Source organism: Pogoniulus pusillus, chromosome 7, assembly GCF_015220805.1.
Source record: "Pogoniulus pusillus isolate bPogPus1 chromosome 7, bPogPus1.pri, whole genome shotgun sequence".
Taxonomy (NCBI): domain Eukaryota; kingdom Metazoa; phylum Chordata; class Aves; order Piciformes; family Lybiidae; genus Pogoniulus; species Pogoniulus pusillus.
Window position 1 is genome coordinate 16,730,397 of NC_087270.1, and position 15,349 is coordinate 16,745,745.

General features: G+C 35.3%; 1 protein-coding gene across 5 annotated transcripts in view; it reads right to left on the bottom strand.

Moving 5' to 3' along the window:
- The window catches only part of USP34 (ubiquitin specific peptidase 34), a 131,021-nt gene that overhangs the window by 68,705 nt on the left and 46,967 nt on the right, over nt 1-15,349 (bottom strand). For all 5 annotated transcript variants that reach the window (XM_064146086.1, XM_064146087.1, XM_064146088.1 and 2 more), the window contains exons 9-18: nt 7,803-7,884; nt 7,620-7,712; nt 5,479-5,604; nt 4,984-5,113; nt 4,367-4,402; nt 3,843-3,973; nt 2,719-3,335; nt 2,051-2,265; nt 226-341; nt 14-141 (exon numbers count right to left, since the gene is read on the bottom strand). In XM_064146086.1, the coding sequence (XP_064002156.1) occupies nt 14-141; nt 226-341; nt 2,051-2,265; nt 2,719-3,335; nt 3,843-3,973; nt 4,367-4,402; nt 4,984-5,113; nt 5,479-5,604; nt 7,620-7,712; nt 7,803-7,884 (1,674 nt within the window). The remainder of the gene's footprint in view (nt 1-13; nt 142-225; nt 342-2,050; nt 2,266-2,718; nt 3,336-3,842; nt 3,974-4,366; nt 4,403-4,983; nt 5,114-5,478; nt 5,605-7,619; nt 7,713-7,802; nt 7,885-15,349) is intronic.

A 15,349-nucleotide genomic window follows, 5' to 3' on the forward strand; every position in this document is an offset into this window, starting at 1 on the left:
TAATTTAAGTTACCTGTTGTTTGCTAAATTTTCTAAGCAGCCTTCAATAAATCTCATTCGAATCTGTCTGTCAGTGAACCAGCATACTAAAGAACAGAGCAGCTTCTCTGCTTCATTTATTAACCCTTCAGAGAGATGAATCTACAGCAAGTAGAAAGAGAGGTCACTGAATAGTATATATTTATTTTCTTTTAAAAAAATATTATTTTCTGGCATTCAACTTACTGCATCTTCATCCTGGACCAGATCCCACAAAAGGGTATTTCCTTTCTTACAAACATTATCCAAATTAATGTCCGTCACCGCATTGCTATTATATTGATGCTTATGAACTGCCGGTCCTGAACAAAATATAAAGACTGTTATTGAATAAATAGAAGGAGCTATCTTATCTGGATATTACTCCCTCACTGCATGAACAAATACGTGCTTTGTTTGTCATTTTGGCTATTTTAAAGTGTGCACAACATCACTCTAAATGCAGCCCTTTCCCAAAGAAGGTTTTCTTAAAAGACAAAACACCATGACCATACAAGAAGTCAACAGGACAGTTAAGCCATTATTTATACTGGTTTTGGTAATGGCAAGGTGCAATAAAAGCACGAGTGAAGAACTGCAGATATAAGTGCAACTGCTTTTTAATGTAATTAGATTTAATTTGCAGTGTAATTAAAATATTTCTTAGGTCTTTCTGTAATGTTGTGATCTAAAGGGAAGTATTGTTATAAATACCATGGTTGGGAAGCAAGAAAGAAGCGCATTTCAATAAATTCCCCTCATACTCCATGATCTCCTATATCTAACTATAAAACCAGGAAAAACAAATGCTAGTTTTTATATATGACAGAGTATCAAAGTGCACCATTTCAGAAACTCATCCATGTTTCATAAACACTGACAGAAATCTTCCTCCTCCTATACAGCCACAGCTGGCACCATTCATTTATCTACTATTCGATACCATTTTCATGCCACAGCAGAGTCATGCAAAACATTTCAAATGCATGCAGAGCACTAATTATTTGCATGTGCAAAACCACGGTTGTCAAAACTAATTTGCACTGACTGCCTCATGCTCAAACAATAATTTGGATCGTCAGCAAGATATGTAGTATCTATGGAAAATATTGAAAAAATATGCTGATTTACAGCATGTTTTAACGACAAAGTTTTAGTCGTTTATTCAACTCTCTCATATAGGAAAAAATCCTTACAAATTTTCAATGTCAGGCTGAAATTATAATTCAGCTCCACACAACAAGAAGCACTAAGTGTAGAGAAGATACTTCTTACTCAGCTGTGCTTTAGGCACAGATACAAACTGTACTGGGTTTACTGTCTGCTGCAAGACACCAAACTTTGTTCTGTCAGAGCAGTGAAAAAAAAGGTCAAAGTTTCACCAACCATGCCCTCCGTTATATTTAAAAGGAAGATAAAATAGAAAATAAAGCTGCCACAACAGTATGTGGAGAGATGATACAGTTTTTGAGAATTGTTTTAGTAGTATCTTAAATTGCACCCTGAAGTAAACTAGAAGATTTGGCAGTGTAAGATGAAACAGCATTTCAAAATTATCCTCGGTGCTGCCTATTACTGTTAAGTCAGTTATGATGACAAATGCATGAAATCACAATAAGATCCATCCATCAGAGGAAATATCGAGTAAGGTTTGGAAGACAAAAGAAAAAAAATATCTTGCATTTCAGTACCATCTTGCTTTTTACTTCAATAATTCATTAGAAAAAACATTTGCTAGGCTCCTTATTGCCTGTATTTGTTTTAACTTGCATTAAAAGATCCAGTAGAAGTACGTGTGTGTGAATTTAAAAAGGTAAACACAGTTGCATCTAATGTATCTAATGCATCTAATGTATTAACAAAAATTAATCTCCTGGAGAAACAGTAAAATCTCAGTAGTCACAATAATTTCTTTGGGCAAATATACATGTATGGTTAAAATAAATTTATTATTTTAATTACTGGGGACTAATTCAAAATTATATAAAACAGTTGGAAGTACATTCTTCTGGTTTCTTTTTATCAGTCTTACCTTGACTAAGATGTTCATGATAGATAGAGGCAAGGTTAGGAAGGTGCTGCTGAAGATGAGAAGTTAGCTCAGCATGTGAATTAATCTGTACAAGCTCTTCTTCGCAGCCAGACTCTTCCCCATCAAAATCAGCCATGTTTTTCTCTGATTTTGCACTGACTTGGGAACTACTGCAGCTGACATCATCTGCACTTAGCATATCATCAACCATATGCCTATAAAAGAATGTTAGAATGAACACTATCAAAGAGAAAGCTGTTTATAGCAGATTTGAAGTGAGCAAACATCTCCCTAAAGATAGAGTCAGGATGACTCATCTGTCTGAAGAGCAGACCTTTGTATGAACCTGAGAAATTGTGACACAAATTGAAGGCTTCACTATAGTGATGATTGTGTCAATTTCCATTAATGTTAACTAAACGGAGCATTTTCCAGAACAATTTTAACATTTTGTTAAACATGCTATTAAATACAGAAATTTCACAAAACCCCTTTATCAGATGTTAACAAAACATATCACTGTAACTATCTGTGATAACTGAAATTTCTATTAGGCAAAAGTATCCTGAACAATACCAAAAAATCCATTCCAATTTCTGCCCTGAGTGTTTTGCTACCACTTTTAATTCTGTTACAGAAGGAATCAGAAGAAACATCAAGCTACCTACCCATCATGGTGATGGTGGTGGTGGTGATGGTGGTGGTGATGCTGTGGCCCAATGAACTGTCGACAGTTAAACAATTCATTTCCAATAGTTTCCCCAAGGAAGTCCCCTGTGTGAGTTATACAAGAATCTTGAGACCCTTGTGAGATGTGAGCTGTGCTCATTTCCCCTGTCATATCATGCTCTGCATCCTCAGCATGAAAACAAGCATCCAGCATTCTTATTCGATTATCCACAGGTGTCACAGAGTCAGTATTAAAAACATGGTCCTTTCCTGCCCCATTATTTGCACCACTCCTCTCCACTGCCCCTTGTGAATCTCCCAGACAAATGCCTGTTTGTGATTCTAGTTTCCTGTTTCGTAGATCTGCGCTCCTACTGCTTTTCTGGGGATTATGACTTCTATCTTCTTCCTCTTCATCCTCCTCCTCTTTGAGAGCTTCAATATCTGCAATGTCTTCAGACTGCACCTCACTGCCCGGGCTTCCAGCAGACTGGCTTGCGTGACTGGAGTTGGCCTCATTACTGGATCCATCACTGTGGCCACTGCTGCTACCAGGACCACTACTGCCATCCTCACCACTGTTGGCTGTCTCATCAGAGCTTCCTTGCATGGATTCCTGAAATTGTTGTGGTTTTTTTTTAAGATTGGTGGATAAATAAAACACCACTGCAAGCACATAATCAACATCATCATCATTCAAACACTACTTTTCATTTATGAAGAAATATCTACAAATCTTCATTCTTTCTCAATTGGGTTGGCAAATGACAAAACGGTTTAATAATTTCACTTTTTGCATTACCTTATTTATAATAGGGCTATGTACACACTTTGCTCACAGAGTAACTGTGACTCATAAACAGTATGTCCTGCAACCCCCTTACTAGCAGATTCATCTCATTGAAATACAATTTCAATGAAAGAATCCTTTTGTTTCAGGCGTTTTTTCACAGTGCACTTGTTCATAAGTAAACTGCAAAGAATGTAGGATATCTACTATCCTGCTGCAGGCAAGCAGATGCAATATCAGGTTTTTAAATTAATATAGAAAAAACAATTATTTCTACAGCTAATAATACACAAATCAGCAATAAAATTCATAGGCTAAGATTTACACTCTTACCTCTGTATCTGAAAGTCGCTGCTGTACATGTTTTGTTCTGTTAATAAGCTGTTCCTCCATTTCAATATCACTGCCCCCACTCTGATGGGTATCACTGTTGTCACTACTTTGAGGGCTTGCTGCTGGTGACCCTAGTTCAAAATCACATTTCCTGATTATTTTCAGATATTTGTTAACTGGAATGTAACAGCATTACATAAATCTGCCTCAAATTTTTACCTCGTTTTATTTCTGCAAACAGTTGAACAAGGGCTGTATCTCCAACAACACAAAAGACTGAAAATTCTTTTTAGAACAAGGCACTTTATACAAAATTTGTAGTCTAGTATCTCTTCTTGCCAGTATATATAAACTCTTCTTGCAGAGCTATATGAATTTCCTAGCTTATACACAAAATACAACTTTCATTTGATGTTTTGCAGAAACATAATTTCAAACTTCTACTATTCCAATTCAACAGCTGTAGAAAAACACTTTGGTATCAAACTTATCAAATTGCGGTGTACTTCTAAAACTATACTTACAAGGTGAAGGGGCTGCTCTTCTGAGCTCCTCTTCTTCTGAAGGAAAAAAGCAGGATGAAAAAATAAGTGACTAAGAATCTTTTTGTCAGCATATAGTTGTCCCATTATTCATAAAAAACAGCAGTAGGGAAAGAAAGGGAAACTACAGTAAAATAGCTTGGCAGCACTTTCAGTAATGACTGTGGACAAAACACAGTCAGGTAAAAAAAAAACAAACAACAAAAACCCAGTACTGGCATATAGTATCAAAAACTAAGTAAAAGTTAGGTTAAGCTTTGTAAGATTTTATGTACCTATGCAAATTACATATATTCAGCAGAACAATAGTTGATTGATTACTTATGGACCATCCTCTGAATTTAAAAAAACACATAAAAATACAGACTACTTTAGATTTATGAACAGAATTGATCTGAAATAGAAAGCTTTCTAAATGTGCTCATGAAGTTTTAATGCTTTTGTCTTTATCCGCAACCTCTGCTTGAAAAATATGCCAGCATGACACTTGTAAAAATACTTCAATTAATAAGTTCTGTATGACCCTTTTGTCAAATGCCAACATGGAGACTATGGAAATCAAACATTTAGCTACCAGATCTATTGGAAAACCCACATACCTTTCTTATTTCCCATGGGTAAATTGGTACTCAGTAAAGACGCAAAGGAGCTTTGTTTTGACAGCTGAGCCTTAGCTGCTAGTGCATTATTCCACAGTGCTTTTATAAGCATTGATGCCAAATACAAGGTCTAGAAGCAAAACCAGACAACAGTGCCATTAAGAAGCAGCAGGTCCTGAACGCAAAGATCCACTATTACTCTTTCTATGTGCCAATTCTACAGTTCACCAAAATAAACAAATGCACAAAATCATGTGTGAAACACTGAACTTCAGATATAAAGTTAAAATCTTCTCTCAGTGGATACAGTCTTCAAAAATCTCAAAAGAACAAAGGTAATTGGAAAGCCAGAAAATGTTTACTTGAAGAAACGTGGTAATTTTACTCAGTTTCCTTTCTTATGCATTAGTATTACCTATATGTGTACTCCTTTAGAAAGACAAAATTCCTGTTTAATATACTAACATAATTTCTTTTCATTTGCCTTGCCTTTACCTGTTCAGTGTGAGCACTTGGATGAAGAGTTGAGACTAGGTTAAGAAGATGTCTAAGTGGGACAGGGTCCAAGTTTTTGATCAAAGAAGGAAACAAGTCATGTATGTAACGACTGCAATGCTTTAGCTACAAAGTACAAACAAAGAAGGTAACAGGAACAGCAAAATAACTCTAAACAACAAAAAAATTCCAAGACATAAAATTGTAGCAACTAAACAAGATCTTTGCACAAATCCTCAGTTCTAACAGATTTGGTGAAAAGAAGATCTAGGACATTATTTTGTATTTTAACTTAAATATAACTTGTAAAATATTAGTGTAGATGCTAAGTTGTGAGGTAAATAACACGTGCCATGACTATCTTGCTAGCAGTGGTAAATACAAATAAATACATTGCAGGCTAATATGAGACTGAGCAAAGAGACTGTGAGAATTGTGAATTGTGTGAGGATTATTTTAAATGTTTCTGTCTTTACAGTAACGTACGTCAAAAAATATGACATTGTGTTTAAGCTCACTACTCTATTTACACATTAAGGTGACTCTGTTCTTAAGTATTTCCTCTTAGGTTAAATGCTGCTTTTCATAGTCATTCAAAGGGTTTTGTTAAGTTTGTAATGATGCTGATACTAAAAAAAACAAAATAAAGGCTAAAGGAAGCTTCTAAAACACATTCTCAATGTTGGGCACCAAATATGGACATCAAAAGAGTTGTTTTAATTCTTTATTTTATTTTGCCTTTTGGCACATAAAATAACATTTGTGAGCAGCTTAAGGGTAAAGGTCATCTTTCACAGGATTCAAAATGGAATGAAATCACATGAGTTCTATGCAAGGATGCATCATGCACCTTGAGATATCTGCCTTGACTCAGAGAAGGTAACTTTTTGTCAAAAGGTATTTTAAAAAGCGGAAAATATATTCTGTAAGGCCTTATTTTAATCTAAAAGAGTCCACCACCTTTTAAAAAATATCAGATGTTTAAATCTTTCAAAAGAATTAATTATGACATACTTAATTCTGATACCAAATATACATATTTTGAAAATATCACTATGTCAAAATGAACATGTGAACTGAAAAAGGATTATCACATGCATGGAAATAATATATATATTAAGTTCTTTAAATAATATGAAAGACGTAAAAAATGCAGAGATCTAACACTAGTGTGAGTTGCTGTACGTGTATTTATGTATTACATCAAGTAAATATTGCTTTAAAAATGTAAGCAATTAATTACTGTGATAAACTGTTGGAGCATATTAGAGTTAATGCTGTTATAATGAGTATTTATTACCACATCAGCTGCATATTATAATAACAATGGGCTATGGAGGTCTCAGAATGTGTCTACAGTAGTATTTGACTGAAACAAATTATAGAGAAATACTGAATGCACAAGCACACACAACCCTCTCAAATTCTAGCTTGTGTAAATCTATGTTCCCTATACCTATCAAAAATATCAATTTTCATTTCTCTGACCTTCATACTGAAACCTTGAAGGGTTTGTTTTTTGGGTTTTGTTTGGGTTTTTTGGCAGGATTTTTGCTTTTTTTTTTTTTTGGTCAATTCTTTAATAATAAAGGTGGAATGAAACCACTGAAAAACAGTTTCCACTGCAGGAAACCACAATGTCTACTGCATTCAAACGTCCAAAAAAACCCCAAACCACCTAAAATAAAAAGCCTATCAGTTTCCAGGTTTATCAAGCAAAAATCCTCTCAGGGCTTTCTACAGATTTTAACATCAGCACTGTAGCACAGCTGTAAACTTCACTCTTAAAATTTTCACCTGATGGCTCCCACCAAGAGTAAGAGAAATGGAATCTACATTACATAGGAGCAAGCCTGTTTAGCACAACAGTACAAATATTCCATGTGCCCTACAATCTTTATCTCCATTCTCAAGTCTTTGCTATACAACTTCATTTTTTCTTGTACAACAGCAGCCTAGATGAATTCTTGCATCCAATGAAAAACCACTAGTTGTAGCAGTTACCTAACAAAAATTTGATCAACAAAACAGACAAGAAAAAGTAAGAAACTCAACTTTATGAATATAATCCAAAATCCGCCTGCCATATTCTGGTTTGTTTTTTTGTATCACTCCTGCAATTATAAACATTCTATATATACCTGTGCAGCAGCCCATATACAGTCTATATGTTGCGTACTCAGCCGCCCTTCAGCTGCAAGAAAATTCAGAATCACTTGGCACTGTTTGATGATCTGCAAAGTGAGAACATATTGAGGAAATATTTACTAGAACAAGAAGTTACTTGCTCCATGTTTACATTATAAAAATAATAATAGACAAACCTCAATATGTAAATTTGGTCCAAAAATATGCTCAACTACATTGTTGCTGATAAGCCAGTCTGCAAGCTCTTTTGCAATTGACCTAGAGAAAAGAAGAGTGGAAATAGGTAAAATTATCTGCCTGTGATATATATACCATGGTCTTAATTAACACAGTATGTCTTGCAAATTAAGAATGACACTCCAGGACCATTGAGTTCACAAACACAGCTAAAAGTGAGAGTGATAGAAACTATTTTTTAAGAAAAAACACTTATTTTTAAATTAATTTGAACACCAATACAGCTTTAAAATCCTGTTCTACATGGCCATACTCACACACGGCACACAGATGCTTCAAAATTCTCATTCTGTTTCATCCATAATAACAGGGAACTTTACACACTGTCAATCCATATGCAAACATTCATTTAAAAAGGGAATTTTCCAAAATACAAGTTGAACTTCCAGAAAAGACTGCCCTGTCTGGAAATCAGTGCATAAGCTCCTTTCTATTCCTTCCTTTCAAGCAAACATTTGTTTACCCAGATTATGGCACCAGAAACAATTTAGGACATTACTGGATTAAAAGCACAGCCTGTAGTTGAAACAGCCCTAGAATAAAAGCATTGTTTCACACGAAGGAAAGGATATGAATTGGGCAGTGTCTTAGAAGACTACAGGAAGACTTACTTTCACCACTGCTATCTGTGTCATTTTTATGGTCACTATTAAAATTCCAGAATTGCCAATATTTATCATCCCTGATAAGAAAGTAAGATTCTTTTGGTAAAATGGGGATTGCCTTTGCAGATTTTCTGGAAAGGATTCACTTTTCCAGAGCATGTTGCTAGTTCTTCAATAGTTTTAAATTGCCTGATTGCTACGGATGAACTCAAGGAACAAAGTTCCTATCACCCAACACCATTCCTATACCATCCTTTTCTATTCTAATTCTAGGACATATGGAATAAAATATTCTTATATTGCTCAAAGAAGATAATGTCCTCTAACATTTAAGTAATAACTGGCTTGCAACATGCCACAATTTACCAAAAATCTGTCTTAATAATAAATTATTTCAGGTACTGTAAAGTCAGTTCCACAGGGTATTTGCTCAAAGAGGAATGAAAAAGATAAGCCAGATCTGTTCCACAAAATGCAGATCTACTTAACTTCCTAGAGCCTCATTTCAAAACAAAGCCAAAATAATCCCAACAATTCATAGATGCCTAGCCCAAAACAAACTTTAGAGCATGCACAGTAGAGTCATTCAGGGCTAGGATTTCTACCCAAACCTGAACTAAGACCTTTACACATTCAGTTTTGCAGATTTTACAGCCAAAGGAACCTAATATTAACTTAAATACCAGTCTCCTTAAGCAACTAACACAGCTCTAAACAATGCTCTTACCCACCTGAATCCATGAAGACAAGCCCAAGTGACCATAGTGGCTTTGCCCATATATCTCAAGAGACTATAGCTCTGTTACTTTCCATTCTGTGTCAGACAGTCGGCATTTTCATAGTACACATTCAGCTTAAATCACAAGTGCCTAACCCACATTCTGAAAACTGAATGCAGCCTGCAAAGAAGTTTCTTGAACTTATAGTCTACTCACACAGCCTCCTCCTTATGGCTTCAAACTGCTTCCCCTTGCTGTGAGCAGAAATACTCATGCTCAATGACCAAAATAAAAGCAGTCTCATAGTTTGCATTTTTCACACAAAAAAAGTAAGAGAGAGCTGATCACATGAGTGAGCAAATACCCACTAGATGCAAGACACATTAATTATTTCATTTCTGGTTATGAAAGAAATCACTGCATAGGGTCCTCCATAAAAGGTAAAGCACTAACATCTAAGTCATACATCAGTGGAGGTTATTTTGTTCCACAACCACTTAGTTTCTTTTTCGATCTGATTTTTCAAACCTGTAGCTTTCAGAATGAATCCCACATAAACACTGCTAGTTTCATTAGGCATTATTAATATGAAAGGACATATTGCTCAGGGGCTTTTTAAATCAAATACTCCTGCTAGTAGCACAATCATTCATTAAACACTGTACCGAGTCATATGCTCCATTCTAGCTACTCCTAAGGGAAGAACAAAACTTCTTATATGGTGCATTCCATCACCTTTTGTGACATGAGTATGGCAGTTCTCTATCACTGGTCTGCACCATTTCTTTTACTGGAAAATAATGCATTACTCTTTTGAAGAAATGCCTTTTTTTAATAGCTGTATTCTCAGAGGTAAAAACCTCTTTATCCTATTCGTGAGCTCAATTGTGATAAAATGACATCTCATACTTCTGAAGGTAAACATTCATTTGATTCATTACTGAGGAAGACAAAAAACAAGAGGATCCTTGTGAAAGGCAGAATGCAGTCTTTCTGTTTCTCAGAGAGGACTGCTTCTCTCAGAAAGATTTGGCTGAGAGCACAGCAGTCAGTAAATACACTGTTTTTTAAGATGATGAACTTATTGCCAGCACTAAGTACGCATTTTGTTCTCTGAGTAGTGATAAATATTTATGATAGTAAATTCGAGGATTTACCAAATAAAAACAATTTCAGTGTAAGTGAAGGATACCTGACTTATTTCCCAAACAATTCCATTACATGGCAAGTTTGTTTCACTTTTTGGTTTTCCAGCTCGTTGCTAACTCTCCGCATTTTCAAACAGATTGAACGTCTTAATTCACAAGTGATTCCAGAACTTCACATAAATAAATTTTCAGCCTATGAATAAATTACTGCATGATTGAACTTTGTACACTGCCACTCACCTCATTTTTACTTAAACAATTATCAAAAGCCATATAGCCTTAAGAAATTTCAGATACACTCAAGTTCAAGTTCTGAGCTGCCCCAAATAAACAGAGCAGTCTTGGACAACTTTTTATTAAGTATATCTTTCAATATTTTTCAATGCAGTTTCATTTACATTTATAACTGTGTTAATTTTTTTCATATAGTCTGCATTTTTCATAATTCAAATGTCCTTTTTCATAAAGCTACTTGCAAACTATTGTATGACATAATATGACAGCACTACAATTGATGCACTGTAGCAAGAACTCAATTTTAAATCAAAACATGCTTAAATTTTCTTTTAAATGAAGTCTTTCAAAAAGTTATAGAAAAAAAATTGATTCATATTGAAGGAAAGAGAGTGAAAAACATGCATTATGATCGAAGTATAGATATGCTTTTCCTTCTAATATGAAGGTAGCAGTACAAAGAATGTTTTTACAGATTAGGTACCTAAGTCATGTAAGCCTTAATAGTAACAATATTCACCTTGGTAGTAAGATGTATTTTTCAGATCTAGTAACTGGGATAGCAAGAGGACAAGTCATTTAAAGAACCTGACACTCTCTACAAGTCTCTGTCATGAGTGCAGAAGCACAAGAGAATGAAAAACCAAAGGCAGCAGCTACTTCAGTTTAATTGCCTCTAAATCTTTCTCACACTGGCAATCTACACAGCACATTGCGCTACATGACCTCCAGACTTAATCAATTCCCCCTAGACTTGTAGTTTAAATTCACCAACAATTCATGCCTGCCAAAAATAACTGGTTTACTTCCAATAAAAGTTTCTGCAAGCATTCCATGAAGTTGCAGGGAAGAGGAGAAGCCAGGAAGTTTCTGATATAACCTGATGTTTGTGAACAGTACTATGAGAAGTGAGTACCAGAGTTTGAATTTTGTTCATTATTGTAAATAGAAGTACTTGGAAGGAAGCTACGTTTTACACATTTTCCTGATAGGTCAAAGAACACCTCTCAATAAGAGGACTGGGTTAAAGTCCTAGAAACATTTTAATCTAAGACTGTGGTGCAGTACATGGAAGCCACATGATGATCCAGAAACTATTCCCATATCAAAATAACACTCTCAAAGAAAAATGTATTTATCCAATCAATCAATTCTCAACACAATTCACCACACAGCTACAAGAAAACATCAGCTCAGAATAAACATCAGCTCAGTATAGGATGAAATACTACAGCAAGTGAATATCACTGAAAAACGTAATTGAAAATCTTAAAAAGAAAATATGTAGAAATGTAACAAGCTGCTTGCAAAGGATGAAGATTGACCTTTACTGACAAAACCATTGAAAGAACATCTACTACATAACAGACTGAGAACACTGATCTCAACTCTTTAGAATCGGAAATGCAAGAAGGATACAGCAGACACCTGCCTAAAACGCACTCGAGCACATATTTTTGCTTACAAGCATACATTTTCTTATTTGATGCTCCAAAACCACCACTCTGACGTTATTGTGAATATATTTATTAATCTTTGCAAAACCCACTAGAAAAAAACCAGTCGGCTGAGGGAAAAAAAATTGCTAGTGCTTTTTTCAGGGAAAATCTGAAAAGATCGCTCTAATACTGAGCACAGAGAAGGAAGAGGGATTTAAATGACACTGCCACAAATTCAGTTGGTGAGCTTAGACAGGAATTGAGAAAGCAATAAGTAGGAAAAGAGAGGTGAAGGGGGAAAGTAATACAGAACTTGCAATGTAGTATCTCAAGAAATAAGGAAAGAGAGAAAAAAATGAGAATAAACAGTACAGATCTTTCTGTTCAGAGGTTAAAGGAGTTTTGGACACCTGAAATTACTCTGCAGGAAGCTTTTTAAATAAGAGTAATCAAGTTTTTAAATGAAACAGTAGGTTGTCTCAGCATCAGCCTCAATCCTGACATTCTAATTCTTGGCTGCCTGCCAAGAGAAGAACAAAACAAAATACTTCTTTACACGTGTTATTTCCACAAGCTGACAGTGTACTCATCAAGGAAAAAAAAACACTTTTTCCTCTTGTGGTTCAAACAGCAGACACACAAAAAAATCTTTCCCTCCCTGAAAGGCACAATCTTTTTTTCACTAAGCAACATCAGCAAACTAGTTTCAGGAACCACTGTTCCAAGACTTGAAGACTCTTGTGGTCAGTCTCGTTCTTAGCATCAGTAAATTCATACTCCTCATTACCTTAGATTGCCAAGAATTTGATTCTATCTTAAGAGCAAGGAACAGCTAAAAGTGTATCTCAGAGATATTATGAAGTTGAGTCACTGAGACATTGCACATATCTAGACGATACACATACTTCATCACCACAAATGCTCAACCCTAGAGAAGACAGTAAACTAAATGTATAAAGGCATAAATACTTACAGCTACAAAACAGATTTCTGTGTCTTAACTTTCTGCTGCTTTGAAGTGCAAATTGTAAAACCCAGTATTTTTCTTAACAGAAGATGATTTAGCTTCTCCTACACCATAGAAAAAATTGCAACCATGCAAATAAAGGTAGGAAGCTACCATTGCAAACTACTTGCTAAAAAAATCTCGATGATACTTCCAAACAAAAGGGAAGAGCAAGGCTAACCTGATAGCTCTTTCTGAAAAAGAAGATACCTCCCGCAAACCCACCTTATCAAGATACAGAAGGAGAAATCCCAAAGGTTGACAGTTCCAAATGCATCTGGAAAAGTCAAAACACATAATGGGGATGACCAGACAATGCAAACCATCTTCCTTTGACAAATCTGCAGAGGCTGCAAAGGTACAAATTAAATCTTAGACTTCCTTTCTGCACTAAGGAAAGAAAATAGGAATGAAAAGCTTTCCTTTTACTGCTCATTCAATCACTGCCAACTCCTTAAGTGCCTTCTCATCCAAAAATATCTCATGAACAGGGTCGCTAATGAGAGGGTAGCTTTGTACTGAACGAAGTGTAGAAGTGAGGCATTTCCCCCATTTTCTGCACCAGCATTTTCTGATTACTTCCCAGCAAGAAATCAGTGACATCAAAAGATATCTGAAGATGAACAGCAATATTTGACACGGAATTGTACCAAACTTTTTCAGGTAGAACTCCAGAATGACTGGAATTCAGATTAAAAACCCCCACATATTATAGAAGTGGAAAAGAAGGTCTTCTATTCATGCTGCATTCCTTTCAAATGACAGGCCACTTACAGATGCCCTTGCCAAGAAAGTAATATCCCAAATGAGAATTTGACGATTTCCTCCAGGTTTAAAATAACTCTGATGTTCCTGCAAAATACCTCTGCTCTTCTGCAAGGAAATTTAAGCATCCTTCTCTTTTCCCCTGTCAAGAACTTTCCCTTCTTACTTTTGACACAGAAAATCAGAAAACTTTTTATTAGGTTTAACTGGTAGAGTAACTTCTGGTAAATGTTCTTTAATTAGTTACTACTAGTTTAAAAACTATTTTAAAAGACAAACTAACCAGAAACACCTTAATTTCAGATTTTCAACATGAAGCAAAGAAGAGAAGGAATAGATAAAACAGATTTGGCAGTCCCAGTGTTAACAGTACACCATAAACTGGCAGTACAATTTTGAAAACATCTCAGCCAACCAAGCCACCTCAGACTCAACGTGTTATGCTCCTTATATTGCTATGGAACTGGAGGATTTGGATAAAACCCAACACTGCTGCCAGGACACAAAACATAGAAATAATATTGATATGTAAGCATATATTGCATTAGTCTTGTATTAAACTAATAAATGTGTGATTACATGCGAGGTTTGTTTTTTTTTTAAATGTACATGAGCTTAATGACATGACATTCAGGTTTCATCAGATTGCAGTATGAAATTTGAGCCATATGTGATGAGAATTCTTGAGGATTTTTCCGACGCTATGAATTAAAACTACTTTGAAATAGTAGCATGGATTCATGTTTACATATTGACTTAGTGACAAAGAACAAGAGAAAGCTGATCACAACCTGTTATTTGTTTTGTATTTTCAAGGTATTTTCTCAACTTGATGAAGCAAAACTGCCCTAGCTTCTGATTCTTTGTTTTTAAAATAATAACCTGTTACCATAAATTTCACTCCAAATACTTAAGCTGTTATTTACATGGAGTCTACAGTACTTGATCTCCAATAAGAAGGTCTTAAAATGAAACCATAATAAAGCTACCCAAATGAAAAAAAGAAGTCAGCTGCTACTGCAACTGGTTCCTCATTAACAAGCAAAAGATGGTGGAGAGCATGTGTGTACTGAGACAAATGTGCACGTGGATGCAACCCCCAGGATAAACACAAAGAGCAGATCACACTCCAAGATAAACATAAAGAGGGTACACAAGTAAGATTCTAGATTTTACCTATTTCTCCTATTATCCCAAAAGAATGTTATTTCACCTAACTAAAGAAATCCTTTTGTCTAAATTCTAAACAGTTCTAAGTTTAGAGTTACTACAGAAAACAATAAATTTCCTCATTGGAATACAATTCCACACATGAATATTCCTGTTATAGGAGTTCCCTTTAGAACTGTTAAACACACCCAGATTATATAAATAAGAACTTTCAAGAAAAACAACAAATAACATAGCTTCACAGACTTGATGGAAAACTAGCCACAAGCCTGGGAGAGCCAGTGATGGCAAGACAAATCTCAAATCTTAGTTGACTAACTAATCAGAAGAAGTTAAGAAGGTGGCAAAAATACTGCTCAGATACGAATTAGCTGGTTCTTATCATACATCACAATGGAAA